General features: G+C 44.5%; 1 protein-coding gene across 1 annotated transcript in view; it reads right to left on the bottom strand.

Moving 5' to 3' along the window:
• The window catches only part of MAGI1 (membrane associated guanylate kinase, WW and PDZ domain containing 1), a 345937-nt gene that overhangs the window by 53348 nt on the left and 278344 nt on the right, over positions 1–14245 (bottom strand). The window contains exons 7-11 of the mRNA XM_084269610.1: positions 14040–14075; positions 9695–9752; positions 7350–7438; positions 2950–3132; positions 1272–1892 (exon numbers count right to left, since the gene is read on the bottom strand). Of these exons, the coding sequence (XP_084125736.1) occupies positions 1272–1892; positions 2950–3132; positions 7350–7438; positions 9695–9752; positions 14040–14075 (987 nt within the window). The remainder of the gene's footprint in view (positions 1–1271; positions 1893–2949; positions 3133–7349; positions 7439–9694; positions 9753–14039; positions 14076–14245) is intronic.

The raw sequence follows: 14245 nt of genomic DNA, 5'->3' as shown, positions 1-14245 counted from the left end.
AAATACAAAAACCCATAGTAAACACTTGGAAAGGAAGGAGTATAAGAAGGCAGTGCTTTCTCCAGAGCTACTACTAATGGCAGAATCAGTGTCCTCAATTCCTTCAAACAGGTCTTTAAAAACAAACCAGAGTTGCAAATTCAGAAAGTGGTTTGTCCCCCCCTTAAAACAGACTGTCGTTTGTTGCTACCGGACTACAATCAAAGGCATCAGAATAGTACTTTTATATCAAATTCTCCTCCCAGGGCTGTCTACGGGCTGCATTCAGCACCTACTTGTCAACTTAACTCTGTCCCTGCAGCGTGCTCATCCCTGCAAGGTGCAGAGGACCAACACGCTCCCTAAAAAGCACTTCATGGGGAAGGCAGGGCAGTGGGACACGGGTCTTTGCCAGTCTCTGATCCCTGCTGCAGATGCCAGAGCAGAAGGACGGAGAGCTGACCCCTCAGCTCTTGGCTTTGCACTCAACAGCTGACATGGACTTTCCCTGCGAGCTTGACACTAACTCCTCCAGTAATTTTAAGCCATGGACTAAAAGTGTGCTATGGAGGTGAGGTGTGCTACCTCAGATTGCTTTACACTCACTATGAGTAGGGAAAGAGTTCCTGTGGATGGACTGACCCCATGTACAAGTCACTCACCATCCATGCTCCCATGTGGGATGCATACATATTGTCTGTAGGGAGCTTTTGTACTGCAGGTGGCCTCTGAGGAATGCAACCAATAGTGAGCTCAGCTCCCTGTTTTGCAGCAGATAAACATGTCCAAAAGTACCATTTCAACTGCTTATAACTTGGAGAAGTTCAAATTCTCTCCTCCACTCCCAAATGTATCCCAGGTGTAACCCTTGAACAGTGAAAAGTCATTAGAGATCTGAGTTTGAAGACTGCAAAGTACAGAACATATTACCAGCTTCTTCCATCTCCCAAAACAGCTCAACAAACGTCCATGTTCTATTTAAAATAATTAAGTCTTATGAGCATGAGGATCAGGGTTTGTTATGTAAGTAAAGGTGTAACCACATGTACCCATACCACCCTTTTGTGCACGACCAGAAGATGCGTGCAGCACATGTGCGTGTGGGAACTACATGCACATTCCTCCCAGTGCAGCATCAAAAAGTCACTTAACCATCTACATGATGTGACAACTGCCAACGTGGGGCAGTTCCTACACCTTAGGACACAAGCCATGTCTACAGAGAAGCTGAGGAGAGCAGGTCTTTTAAAATTTCAAGAAGAAATGTTCTAAAGCAGTTTTTGAAGACTTACCTCCTCGCTGCACCAGCAACGTGACTTCGCTTCCCTTAGGACATTCAATCAGCATATCCACCACCTGGTTGTGAGTGAGACTCTGCACATTCTTCTTGTTGACTTCGACTATAAGATCACCCTCCTTCAGGCCGCGGCACCGCGGGCTGTCCACGATTTGTTTCACTCTTTGGCCACCCCCACCAGGACTGTCTGCTATAGTAAACCCAAAGCCCATAGGCCCTTTCACTATATGCACGGTTATGAGTTCAGGCTGTGTTGCTATTGAAGACGCCAAAGAGACCGTGTCATTGGGGTAACCATGGGGTCCATTGGAGGAGACCTCAACCGGGCTGCTGGGTCTCGCTTCCTTTGTGCCATTTACTTTCCCTGTTTTACTACTGTGGCTCGCTGGGGAGTCGTAATTTTCCTGCCCGTTCACAATGATCGGCTCTTTGTCCAAAATTGCCACGGACGTCACCAGGCTTGTGTTGGGATCGTCAGGATCGAAGGGCAGGGGGTAGCCTCGGCACAGTTCGAGGTCCACGCTGGCACCGATGGGGATGGACTGGAAGATTTTCACAACTTGAGCGTGAGTGTGCCCCAGCACACAGGTATCGTTCACGCTGACTATGACGTCCCCTGTAGAGGATACAGACAGATACACCAACCATGTATGTTTTGTGCACTCCGGGAGGGTGAGGAGCCTTCCACCTCATCCCCAGCCACCACAGGTACCACTGCAAACAGCAGCACTTAAGTACCTGTGCAAGGAAAAGGAGCAGTGACACTTGGGAAGGCAAGAAATATCTGTACTCAGTGGATTCATTCCTTAAAGCCTTGATGTACATGAACATTTTCTGAAGTGAAAATGGAATCAACTCATGAAAAAATGTAATAAATTCCAGTGACAATATATGGCCCATTTAACAGCTATTTTAAAGCCCAGATCTCAGTGTTACTGCACTGCACTGACATAGAAACAAAACTGAGAGCACATGAGAGCTCTAACAGAAGGCTCTCAGATACCAACCGCTCAAACGTCTCGCCATGTGTCACGTCTCAGGCATGCTTCAGCCTGAGATCTAGGTATCAATTAAGTTCTGATCCATTTTTTAACACTGGGGCTACAACAGAGGGATGTTTAATGTTGTGATACTCCACCTGCAAGTGAGGACTTGTGACCTCAGGTGAATCCTAACAGGATTTCATCACACTGGGCCTCATCTCTGGCACAACAAATTGGCCTTTGGCATCTCCAAACAAGGAAATGCAAACCAGACCGCTCCTCTGCTCATCCCCTGGGAGTAGCTTGGGAGATGAGGTGAGCAGCATGGCAGATACACAAGCATGGAGTGATGCAGCCCTACAAAAACACAGCATCCGCTGCTGCAGAGGAGCAGTAACCTGCAGCCTGATGTGGATCCCACAATTGCTGGCTCCTCTCCGCAGGAGCTGGCAGAGCCCCAGCTGGATATTTTAACACCTGAGGTGAAATTCCCGCACACAAAGTCCCTTGCTGTAAGATTCTGAATGTACTCCTCAATGTATCTCACTTCCCTGCTCACTGATGGGAAAGCTAAATGCTTTTTCCCAAAAAGGGGATGAGGACTACAGTCCTTTATGAACTGCACATAAAACCAGCTGTAAAAGTATAAACTGAAGTGGTGGCGGTGATTTTGATTTAAAGCATCAATACCTGTTTCCATTTTGCCATCCAGCGCTGCGGGGCCATCGAGCACCAAACTTTTGATTTGAAGAAATTCATCCGGCTCATCTCCTCCAACAACGGTGAAGCCAAAACCCCTGCTGCTTTTCCTTAGCTTGGTGTGGATGAACTTCCCTTTCAACTCAGAAGGGTTTCGTGTAAAAAAAGGTTTTCCTGCGTAGGAAGTTTGGAAAAACTATAAACAGGCAGGCAAGGGTGTTTGATCTGTTCTTCCTCTGCCCCTCCCCACCCTAACAAGTACACAGACAAACAGCGGTGTGCTGGGACGGGACTGAACTTCATGCCAGCATCCTCTCACCTCATCGCACTCCACCTGTCTCCTTGGATCCAACCATGCAGTAAAAAGAGTGAGCAAAAACCCTAGTACCTGGTGCTTCGTAAGCTGCAGCTGTGCACACCAGAGCCTCAAGGCTACAAAGGGGAAAATATGTTGGTTTAAGGAATGGAATATATTAAAGCTGGCAATGCTGGCTTAGATACATGTCTTATCTTGGTCCTGAAGTGCTTATATCCATCCCAGGAAGGATGAGACAGGGGCAGCACAAACACCTCCCGACAGGAGGAATCTGCAGCAAGAGTTTCTGCAGGAAGGAGATTCATTACGATTTTCAGCACTTGGCTTTCTCCCAACCCACCAAGCTAAAAAGCAACTTCTGAGCTCTGGCATAACCTTTTAGTGTAAATTCCCCACCCCACCATCACTATCACCCTGTGACCTCCTCCGGTGAATAAGAGGAGGACGCTGATGTTGTTCTTCAGACAGTGTTTGAAATCTTTTCTCTTTCCTTGCCTGTTGTGGATGAAACACTGCAGGACGTGAAGTACAGATCAAAGACCAGCCCCATCCAGGGTGGCTGTGCTAGAGGGCTGTTAATGCTCTCAGGGAGCAGAGTTAAGAGGGAACAAGGTGCTCCAAAGACAAAAGCGCAGCCTTGCAAAGCATGTTGCACAGGCTCGGAAAGGGAATCATGCTCACTGTATTTCACAGTGCCAACACTAAACACCTTTGCACTTTTAATTGTTTTTAATGCTTAGAGGGGAAAAGACTGTGCCACTAAGCCCTCTGGTGACAGCTCCAGGATCAGCAGTGTACTTTCAAAAACCTCGGCAGCATTGCCATGGGCCTGTGTTCAGAGAGGAGACCTTGAGGGAGAGCGAGGGGATTTGAGACTTGTAAGCCTTTGACTGGGGGGAAGAAGGAAGAAAAAAAACAAGTATATTTGAAGATTATTCATGAGGGGGCAGCGTGAGGACTTGCAGTCTTCTGCCTTTGAGGGTAGCACAGGAACAGAGTAATCCCACGTACCACAGGCAGATGCTCTGCTCAGCCCCCACGCTGCAAAAAAGTCCCAGCTATCAAAGTGTAACTCTGCATCTCAGGTACCCAACATGGCTGAGAGACAATGTGCAGCAGGACTTGGTCCTCTGCTGATTTCTGGTTCAAAACACAAGCACACCTTGCTGGTGTCTGCCTGTGAATGCAGGCGAACAGGACAGCAACACCACAGCCTATGTCCCACCTACAGCATCTGGGAAGGGATCACATTTCAAATGAGTGCATCTACAAAACCCCAGCTGGAAGAGCGGTGCCAGGGCACAAGGAGGGTCCTTGTAGCCATGTGCCCACCAGCAGTGCCATCAGTGGGAGAGACGAAGACCCCTGGGCATAAGGCATGGGCCGGAAACAGCTGCTGCAAATGGGGAGTGAGAGAAGAGGGAGCAGCACTGAGAAAGGAAAAGGAAGGAATGAAAGAGAGGAGGAATCATCAGCAGGTACCAGGACATGTCACGCGGAGTGGTGCTGAGACAGGCTAATGCTCTTCTGTAACACTGTGTGAAATTTTGGTGGCTGGCAGTCGGGAGTGGGGCAGAGATGAGAGACATCACCCTTGTGATGGGTCCTTTGCACTGTCCTGCATGGATGCATGGCTGGTCTTTGCTCCAGCCTGACGGTGTAGGAGTTAAAAAGGCAAAGGTGACATTCCTGGATGTCTCCCTGAGGAGGACCAGCATTTTTGGGGCACATGTCTAACATTACATGCCTGGTGGTCATGGTATGAACCCAGAGCTCCTGCATTTTTGCTAGCTGCACATCTGGGTTACTCTAATGTACTCTAATACCCTTTGGGATCATGCTGGAGTTTTGGATACTGTCAGATTTGGCACGTCTGTTTTGGAAGGGCTAATGTGGTGCCACTCACCACAGAGAACCCTCTCTGTCTCTTCACATTGGGAAAGGCACCCCGGGGACAGCAGCACCATGGCCAGGCTCACCTTGGGAAATCATGGGAGTCTTTCCCAGCCCCCGGCACCAGCCCCCTCCCACCAGCTGCTCCCAGGGTGATGTGCTTCAGCTGGAGACCCCCTCTCTCACCTTCCACAGTCTGGCACCTATAGACCACACCGGTGCCACTTGTTTGCCCTGTGATTTAGATGTAGTCAAAGATGAAGCCTACTTTCAACCACTTGTAACCCGAGTGTGCCTGTACTGCAACAGATACAAGTGGAAGTCTCTGCCCTTGCTGGCAATCTGATCTGGCAACGTTTCAGCTCATGCTGCACACCCAGAAACCATTCCTGTTCTGCCTGGTTAGGTATTTAAGACAAACAAGTAGTCTGTGAGCAGTTGCCTGTACACAGATCACTGTCACAAATGGAACCAAGGCACCCAAGCTCTCCAAAACCAAGGCCCTGCCAAACAGCTCTGACAAGCTCTGCGCATCCCGGCACCCGAACACCTGACCAGTTTCCAGGGCTCTCAAACTACTTTAACATGAAATTCTACCTGCCCAGGAATGCAGACACGGGATGACACTGGCTTTGGCTCTCAAATTAGAACACTGCCATGCTAAAGCACATCTGTGCCTTTAATCACAGTGTGACATGGTGAGATTTGTGCAGCTTTTTGGGAGGGAATGTCGACCTGTGACAACAGAAAAATCTCTGTGCTAGATCTCATTGTAAAAGTCATGTTCTAAACTCAGTAGAGTTTAGAAGGTGTCAAAGCCTAATCCTCACATATCCATACAGCTCTGTAGAAAAGGGTCTCCTCCTACTTGCATTTGCATCCTCCAAAGTTGCTGCTAAATCCCACCAGTGTTGTACCTCATGTTTTCACCATGCCTTTTAAAAGACTTGCAGCACTATGCAGAGAAGAACCAAACTCCTTTTTTGATGCAGGAGATCCCAATCGCCTCTTGCATCTGGCAACAAATATCATCTCAAACCAACTAGTCTCAAAATCTATGGGAATTCTGATAAATGGGTTCTGGTGTGTGACAGTAGTCACATAGATACTCCCTCTGTGGTGGCTGAGGGAATTTCATTCTCAGGAAAAAAACCTTGTTGCATTTTTACAACTGGTTTAACAAGGTTGTTACCTTGCACTGGTGCTTCCCGAGCTGCCTCTTGGTTGTTTGAAACATGGTTTGGAGCAGCGGGAGGTGGGAGAGATGGACACTCCTCTGTCCATTCTAGAGAGGACAGAGAGGGAAAAGTTACTCGTTTCACAACAGCACTATGAGCTCCTGCACGTACACATGCTGGGAGAGTGGGGTTCAAGCAGAGGAGATGTGAGAAGCATGGCAAGAGAGGAAACAGAGCCATAGAATAGAGGGAATAAAATGAATGGGATGTCCAAAAACTGTTCTGGGGGGACTCTCTATGTCCAGGTCAACTGATCCGTCTGCTGGGACACCCTACTTCACATTCAAACATGGGACTTGATTCACATCTAAGTGGTCATGCAAGAGGAATGTGGAAGCCTGAATTATTCTCCCATTGGGTAGTAACTCTTATGAAATAACGTGATGTGAAAGCTATGAAGGTTCTCAAACCACAGTTGGGCTGCATTTGAAGAACAATACATTTAAAATGAAAGAAAAAATATTAAAAGGGGGATAAAAAAAAAGGAAAACAAAGTGTTTTTTTGAGATTACTGCAGGGTTTGTCTAGTGCATATGTAAAGGCCCACTCCTCATCCCCTTCGACAGCCTTTGAGTCCCAGTGCAGACCGGAACAACACCAGTTCCAGTTACTAACTTGATGGTGTAGATTAAAGAGGAAAATGTGTGTTTAAATTGTTTCTAGGAAGCACAGAAACTTCCCAGAAATAAAGGACAATATAAGATAAATCTCTCCCCTTTACTGGGGGGGAAGCTGCTGTGTTCAGGTAGTTGTATGATGTGGGTTTTCTCCTTTGCTGCATCTTATATGAGGGGCAGATACAACCTTTCCTAGGCACATCATTTTGCCTTTAAATGCTAAGGCCCTTTGAGGGAGGACAACTACATTGGCATGGTGCTGACAAGGCAAGGGAGAGCATGTCCCCTCACAAAAACCCCGACCATCGCGCCCTCGGTGGTGCCAACCTTCTGGTGGCTGTTGTTGTTGCTCAAGCTGCTTCTTCCTCTTTGCTTCCAGAACTGGGTTTTCATACTGAGTCTTCCGGTTGATGTGGCTGGAGATGAAAGAGGGCAATAAATTAGGAAACCCTTTGTGACAAGCAGGAATGACAGCCAGGTATGAAACTGCTCTGAGGAAAGCAGTAAGATACCAAATGAACCCAACAGCTGCCATGTATGTGGAGCAAGGCTCACCTGGTCATCCCAAAATGCATATTTAGGAAAACAAGTGGATTCCAGTGCTGATATGATGTCTGAGTAGGAATGGCTAATTCCTTCAAATACATTAATGATCTATCTGTGAAAAATGAGATTAAAGCAGAAAAGGTGCTCTGTCTGACCACATTTTAAAAGACTTGCCTATCTCACTCCTGCTTTAATCAGATTTCCAGAGGTGTGGTCAGTCCCTGGCTCACTGGAGTTTAAAAAAAACCCCAAAAATCTAACCAGACAAAAAATCCACAAAAAAACCCCAACAACTCGTAACAGCTGTCAGCTATCTGATCTATGCACATTGTTACCAGGGTGTCTTAAAAATATCTGAGCTGAAAAGTTGTGCTCAAAATGGATCATATATTCAGAATTAGCCACCTGCAAATGCTCCCAATGGAAACCAGCATTTGGTGAAGCTTTGGCTGTCCTCCTTGGAGGGCCATTAGGCAGCTTTTGATCCTGTACAAGATGTTGAGAGCTCATACTTCTTAGCAATCTCAGGAAAAGGGAAAATAAAAAGCAGCCTAACCCCAAACATGGCAACAAGCAATGCACTCCACAGAGGATTAAGCATTTTATGAAACCAGCCACAGATGCCAGAGTGGTGGGGGCAGAGGTCTAGGGACTCTGCGCCTGATGGCTGCAGCCAAGACGAGCTGCTCATCAACCGTTCCCCCCCAAGAACAATTTTTCAAGTGATTTTGCTACAGCAGAGGAGCAGGCAGACCTTAAAAAAAATGATGTTGGCTTATAGCCCACCTGTATCCAAAGCAAAGTTTACCATTAAGGATTTGCTATTTCATTGTGTCTCATCCCACACATCTTTATTAACCTCCCACGAATGAACGACCAACCACTTTTTCAACCAATTATGACACTCTAGATAGTTCTATTCAGATTTTTTTTTCTGCTAAAGGTTCATTATTAGAATACAGGAAAAATATTTAACTAATCAAATAGAAAAGAATGAGTTGTGGAAAGGATTTCCAATTTCAAGATATCTTCAGAACGTTAAGAAAAAAGTGATAACTACTTTAAAAATTATACAAACTTTTTCATGATACAGTTGTTTTTCAATAAAAAATATTATGCAGTAACAGAGTGCCTGAATTGGGAGGGACAGAAACAAATGTTCAAATTCTTACTGCCTTGCTAGCTTACACGTAGTAAGTAAAACAAACTTAAGACTTATTGCCGCTACTTTTCTATTTAATTTCATCACTAAGGAATGCCACAAAACTAACAGGCATGTATATAAAAAGTGTCAGGAAAAAAAATGCAAGAAAGACCTCTTGGCATGGCATTTAATAGCCAAAAAATATTCTTGATGTCTTTGGTAAATAAATGTCAAGCCTTAATTACACAGTTTGCTAACCTTGTTTCCCTAGGCACAGATGGTAGGGTCAGAAATGAGCCAAAGCAGACAGAAGCTGTATTCCATGTCTATTCTGAGGGCTATCATAAGCCATTCTACTAGACAGGAATATACACATCATTAAAAATTCATTTTATGGGGTCAGTGATGAAACAAAACTCAGATCTCTGGTTTCCCAAGGGAGAGATCTGACATCTAGATAAAGAAGAAGCTGTTCTAATTCCAGAGAGAGCCCCATTAAACCTGTAATTCTATTCACAACACATCCTGACGCAAGAGCCTCTGCCAGGGCTGTTTGGTCACACAGGCTCATCCATTCCTCCTTTTGAGTGTTTCCTGATTTCTAAGCAAATTGTAGGTCTGCTTTGCCCACTCATATTTTGATCACAGCACTACACAGCAGGGATCGAGCTCAGGTAATTGCATATTTGCTCACAACTATTTTGTGAGGTGCTGGGGCTCCTGGTGCTCCTGTCTCCCCTGGAGCTTACCCAGGGTGCTCCTGTCCCCGCTGAGCCCACCCCCACCCAGGGTCCTGCTCCCAGAGCCCACCAGAGGTTGGGGAACGGCAAGGCAGGGTTACCTCTCCCAGCCCCTGTGGCATCCCTCAGCCCATATAGGGACCAGGGTCTCCTCCTCCTTGGTATGAGACGCACACAGACCACCACAGAGTAAAGCCTTCCTCCACCCAACAGCCACACCAGAGCTGGAAAGCAGCACTTACTCTACATAGTAGACACCATATACGGGATCCTCAATTTTCTCCCAACCAGCAGGCAACTCTGGAAATAGAAAAAGCATTACTGAAGCCTCCAATGCAGTGGTTTTCTGATGGGTAGCTGCTCGAGCTCAGCGAGCAAAACTCATCGGTAGCTCAGCATTTGCTTTGAATACCTTTCAGCCTCCTTTTAAAGGCTGGCATAGCATGGCACCAACATCATAGCCTGTCCCACCAGTGCTGGGTTAGCAAATCAGGGGGAAGATGCCCATGCCAGGCCATTTTTGATTTGCCTTTTGCATTAAATGAACAAACAATCGATAAATTTCCTTTCTGGCAGTGCCTCAAGTACCCTCCTGGTTTGACCATGATGGGCAGAGTGGCCCTGGATGGAGGCACTGCAGTGGAAGTCAATGCAGGCAACAGGCCAAAGGCGTTTTAGTGCCACCTTATGAAGATGGGTGAGATTATGGCAGGCAATTGTAGTGCACTAACAGAGAGACCACTTTCCTCTCCTGTACCAGGGCTGAGCCGTTTATGCTGTTGAACAAAGTGGGGGTTTTGGACTCCTTTCTATGGGATTTACACTCCACTTTGCCACGGCAAGCCCAACGGGAAAACACATCTTGAAACAGGACAACGTGAAGTTAACGTAAACGCCTGGCATATGGAATCCACCCAAGTGGGGCTGGCACACACAGATGCATTTCCCTGCCTAGCGCTTAATGTAAAAACACATATTGCCATAATCACATGTAACAAAGATTTCCTTTTTTAATTAGCATAATTAACAAAAAAACAGTTCTGAAGATGAAATTAACATTTGGAAATGTATCCACTTTTGTTCCTGTTGATTTCCTAGACTGCACATAGTACTTTAACTATAATTAGTGAATGTAATAAAATGACTTCAGCATCCAACTGAGGGTTATTAAAGCTGTATGTATTACTTAAGGGCCTGATCCCTGTCCCACTCTTTTAAACACAATGTTCCCTTTGGCTGTGGGTACCGAAATAATCATCCTATTAACAATACAGAGTGGTGTGTTTGTGCAAGGCTGTGAATCAACTCAAAAGAAGGCTCTCCCATGCTATATGGACCGTGCAAGTGTGGTCCCACAGACTCTGCACATTCATTTAATTAAAAAAAATAATAAAATACAATAAAAGCCAGTCATATAACACACGTTCAAATACCCCATGCAAAATAATACCTCAAATTTTATCACTAAATTGACAAGACTAATAATAAATAATCTATGTTTGCTTATTATTAAATGCAAAGATTTATTTTCATTAATGGCATCACTTGATGAGCCAATACAATCAACAGTGGCCCATTAATTAGAATAAATGTAACTATCTAGTTCTGTATTACAAGTTTCAGCTATCTTACCGTAAGAATAGAAATTTCTTCAGACTGGAGATGAACAGAATCTATACAAACACCCAAGGACTAATTACTCAAAGTTTATGCTTGTATTCAGAATTGGCTGGAGATCAGATGAAAAACTTTCTCGGGTTTTGCTCCACACATCCCTTCTTTACAGACATAGGGTAGGTTTTCCATTCTTATCATTATTTTATCCTCATTGGGTTTAATATCTTTGGATTCCTTGAGACATAAGCAATTAAATGCAAGCCAGTGCTAACTTTTGGGCATGAAAATGCTGAACACTTCAGAAACAGATACTCCTTCACACCATACAAGAGTATGCAAGAAAAAGTTAGACAGCTAAAAGCCAATCTTGGAAGTCTTGTCGCAAAGGGAACTCTCAGGTTTGCAAAGGAGTCCTATCTGGTGAAAACACCATGGGGCTTAAAGACTTTCAGTATGATTAAATTAAGAGCTAACATGCAATTGGGAAAATCACAAGTTGTGGCAGCCATTTAATCCTTTGCACTACGGTGAAAGTAGAATGCTAAAGAGACCAAGCTGGGGGTAGAAGAAAAATAAAAAATGTATGAGGGAAGGGAGAAGTAATGCACAAATGCCTCAAAATGAGTTTTCCACAATTTTTCCAGCTAAATCTCTTTTGTCTGTTTTGGACTATTAAGTGTTTTCTATTTTTAAATTTTAAACTTTCTTTTTTTCCCCTTTGTTCTGTGTGCAAAAAGTTTTTGTATTAAATTCTATTTCTTCTTTTGTTTTAAAGGATTTTCACAAAGTCAGAAAACCAACACATTTCAAAATGGTATCGCACCAGGTTTCTATCTCTGCAGCTTTCCATTAAAGGAACTCATCTCCACGTTTTCAGAAGTAACAATGCACAAAACTACAGCTTTCCACACATTACCTGTTGATTACACACACAGATGCACTTGCTGACTTCTAAAAGCCTCTGAATGTTCTCTAAAGTGAAAGGCAATATTCTCCATAGCCATGTCGCACAGTCTAGCTTCCAAGTGGCTTTAAATTATTCATCTCCCTTCTCTACCTCTCCTGCCAAACTGAAGATGACCCAGAGCGTTAGTTTTTATTACAAATACGAGATTTCCAAAAGCATTTTGCATCATTAGAGACCTGACTGAGCCATATGGTTTTTCTTTTGGTATATCCATGCAGCATTCTGCAATCCAGGTGTGTTTGTCAGCAGGTAAATTCAATGGACATATATCCAATTTTATACTTTGCAGCCTGGGGCAAATACACGGATTCCTAGTGAGATGCTCTTGTTTAGTATGGGATGAATTCCTAAAAAAGAACTTCTTCAACCACCAGGTATTTCAGTGGCACCCAGACATCACTTGAAAGGAGCTGGAGGTGATGTAGGATATTCAGCTCTTAGTGCTCCCTGTAAGGCCAGAAGGATCTGCCTAAACATGTCAAATTCTACTCCAAAGGTTAAATTTTTGTGTCCTTTCATACAACCTTCTGTTAAAAAGAGGTGACCATGAGTAGGGTTAGTGAATAGGCCACATGTTTTCATGCCCTCAGCCTAACGCTGGTGTAACCAGCTGAGCAGTTTGAAAATCTCTCTTTACGCTGCAGCACTGGCAAATCTCAACAGTATACTGATGGGCTATTTGCTCAATAAAGCTTATCTGCATTAAAACAGAGGGAACATCTCATGATGATCCAACAAAACACTTGTGTATGTAAGTGCCTGAAGACCTGGGGGTCAGGCTTATCAATTAATGAGTTTCCCTGCATCTGTTTTTTCAGCAGTTCTTCTCTTGCAATAGAACCTGATATCAGACTGAAAGGAGGGAACATTTCAATTTCATTACTGCCTTTGACACCACCCTGAATTTTTTAACATCTCTCTTATGGTTTGCAAGTTGTTGGCATGGGTCCACCTAACTTCTGACGTCTCTTGGTCTGATGCTGATTACCGTATGAGCTGCGTGTAATGGCAATGTACCACCAAAGTCACCGCATTCTTCTTGAAATCATTATTTCTTTCAAATCCTTGCACAAAGTTAGGCCCCCAACACTCTTCCAGGCATGCTATCCAGAAGAACAGTTCCTGGAGTAGTGTTAAAAGTCCATGCAATAGCTGCTGGCTGCTGCTGTTGTATCAATCACACAGAAGCAGGAAGTAGAATACACTTACTTGCAAGTCATTACAGAAACCAGAGGTTAATTCCCTGGTAATACAATCCTCCAGTACGCAGAACTATAAACCGTAAATACAGTCCTCTTTAAAAGCAATAACAGACCTAGTGGAAATAAAATCCTGTGCAACCTCTTATGCCTTTCAGCTTTCCAAGTGCAGTAGAGCATAGCTGAACACAAATAACAACTACCTCCACCATTAGTATAAGCAGAATGAGCACTGCTGAGAGAGCAAGACAGCATTCTTCACAGAAAGATGCAGCAAATAAAAGTGCACCACATCACTGAAAATCATCTGTTTATAAAATCACCCACTGAGCAGAATTTTCAGCTGTTTCACTCACAAGCTCAGCAGAAACATCCTATGTAACACTTCCTAAATCACACTTTGCTTCTCCTGTCTGGGAAATGTCTGGCCCCACAAAAAAAAAAGCACCGTTAGCTACTCAATTTCAACTCTGGCACCTATAAACTTCATCCTGGAGCCAGCGATGCCAGAGGAAAAGCCCCTGTCTTCTGCATGGTCCAGGAGGAAGCACCTTCAAACAGACTTTTCACGATTAAGGCTCTCCAGCTTTCTTCAAACCGGATCCGTAAGAAAAACACTGTCGATCTGAAGCTACTCTGGTAAGGTTAATGCTTTGTGTGCTAGGGAAGTTTTGCTGATAAATTAGGCTTGTTGAAATAAAAAAACTGAAAGATGCAAAATGATACAAAGGAGAAAGTAAGTAATTAAAAGCTTAAAACAGTGCAGTTGAAGTCAAACATCAAAACGAGAGATGGATGATTTACCTAGTTCACTGTCCAGTTCCTCCGTGTGTACCCCTTCTTCTCCAAGGGAAGAGCAGTAAATGAGACAGAAAAAATTAAAAGAAAATTTCAGATACCAGCACCAAGCAAGAAATTCCCTACAGCAAACAGCAGAACCGGCACTAATGTTCTACAGACCGAGCCCAAGCGTACCGTTTATCACGCGTTAGTGATTAGAATATTGATGG

The sequence above is a fragment of the Gallinula chloropus genome (genome assembly GCF_964237585.1).
Source record: "Gallinula chloropus genome assembly, chromosome: 12".
In the NCBI taxonomy this organism is placed as follows: domain Eukaryota; kingdom Metazoa; phylum Chordata; class Aves; order Gruiformes; family Rallidae; genus Gallinula; species Gallinula chloropus.
The sequence above is the reverse complement of the archived record's forward strand: the minus strand, read 5'-3'. Positions and strand labels throughout refer to the sequence as shown.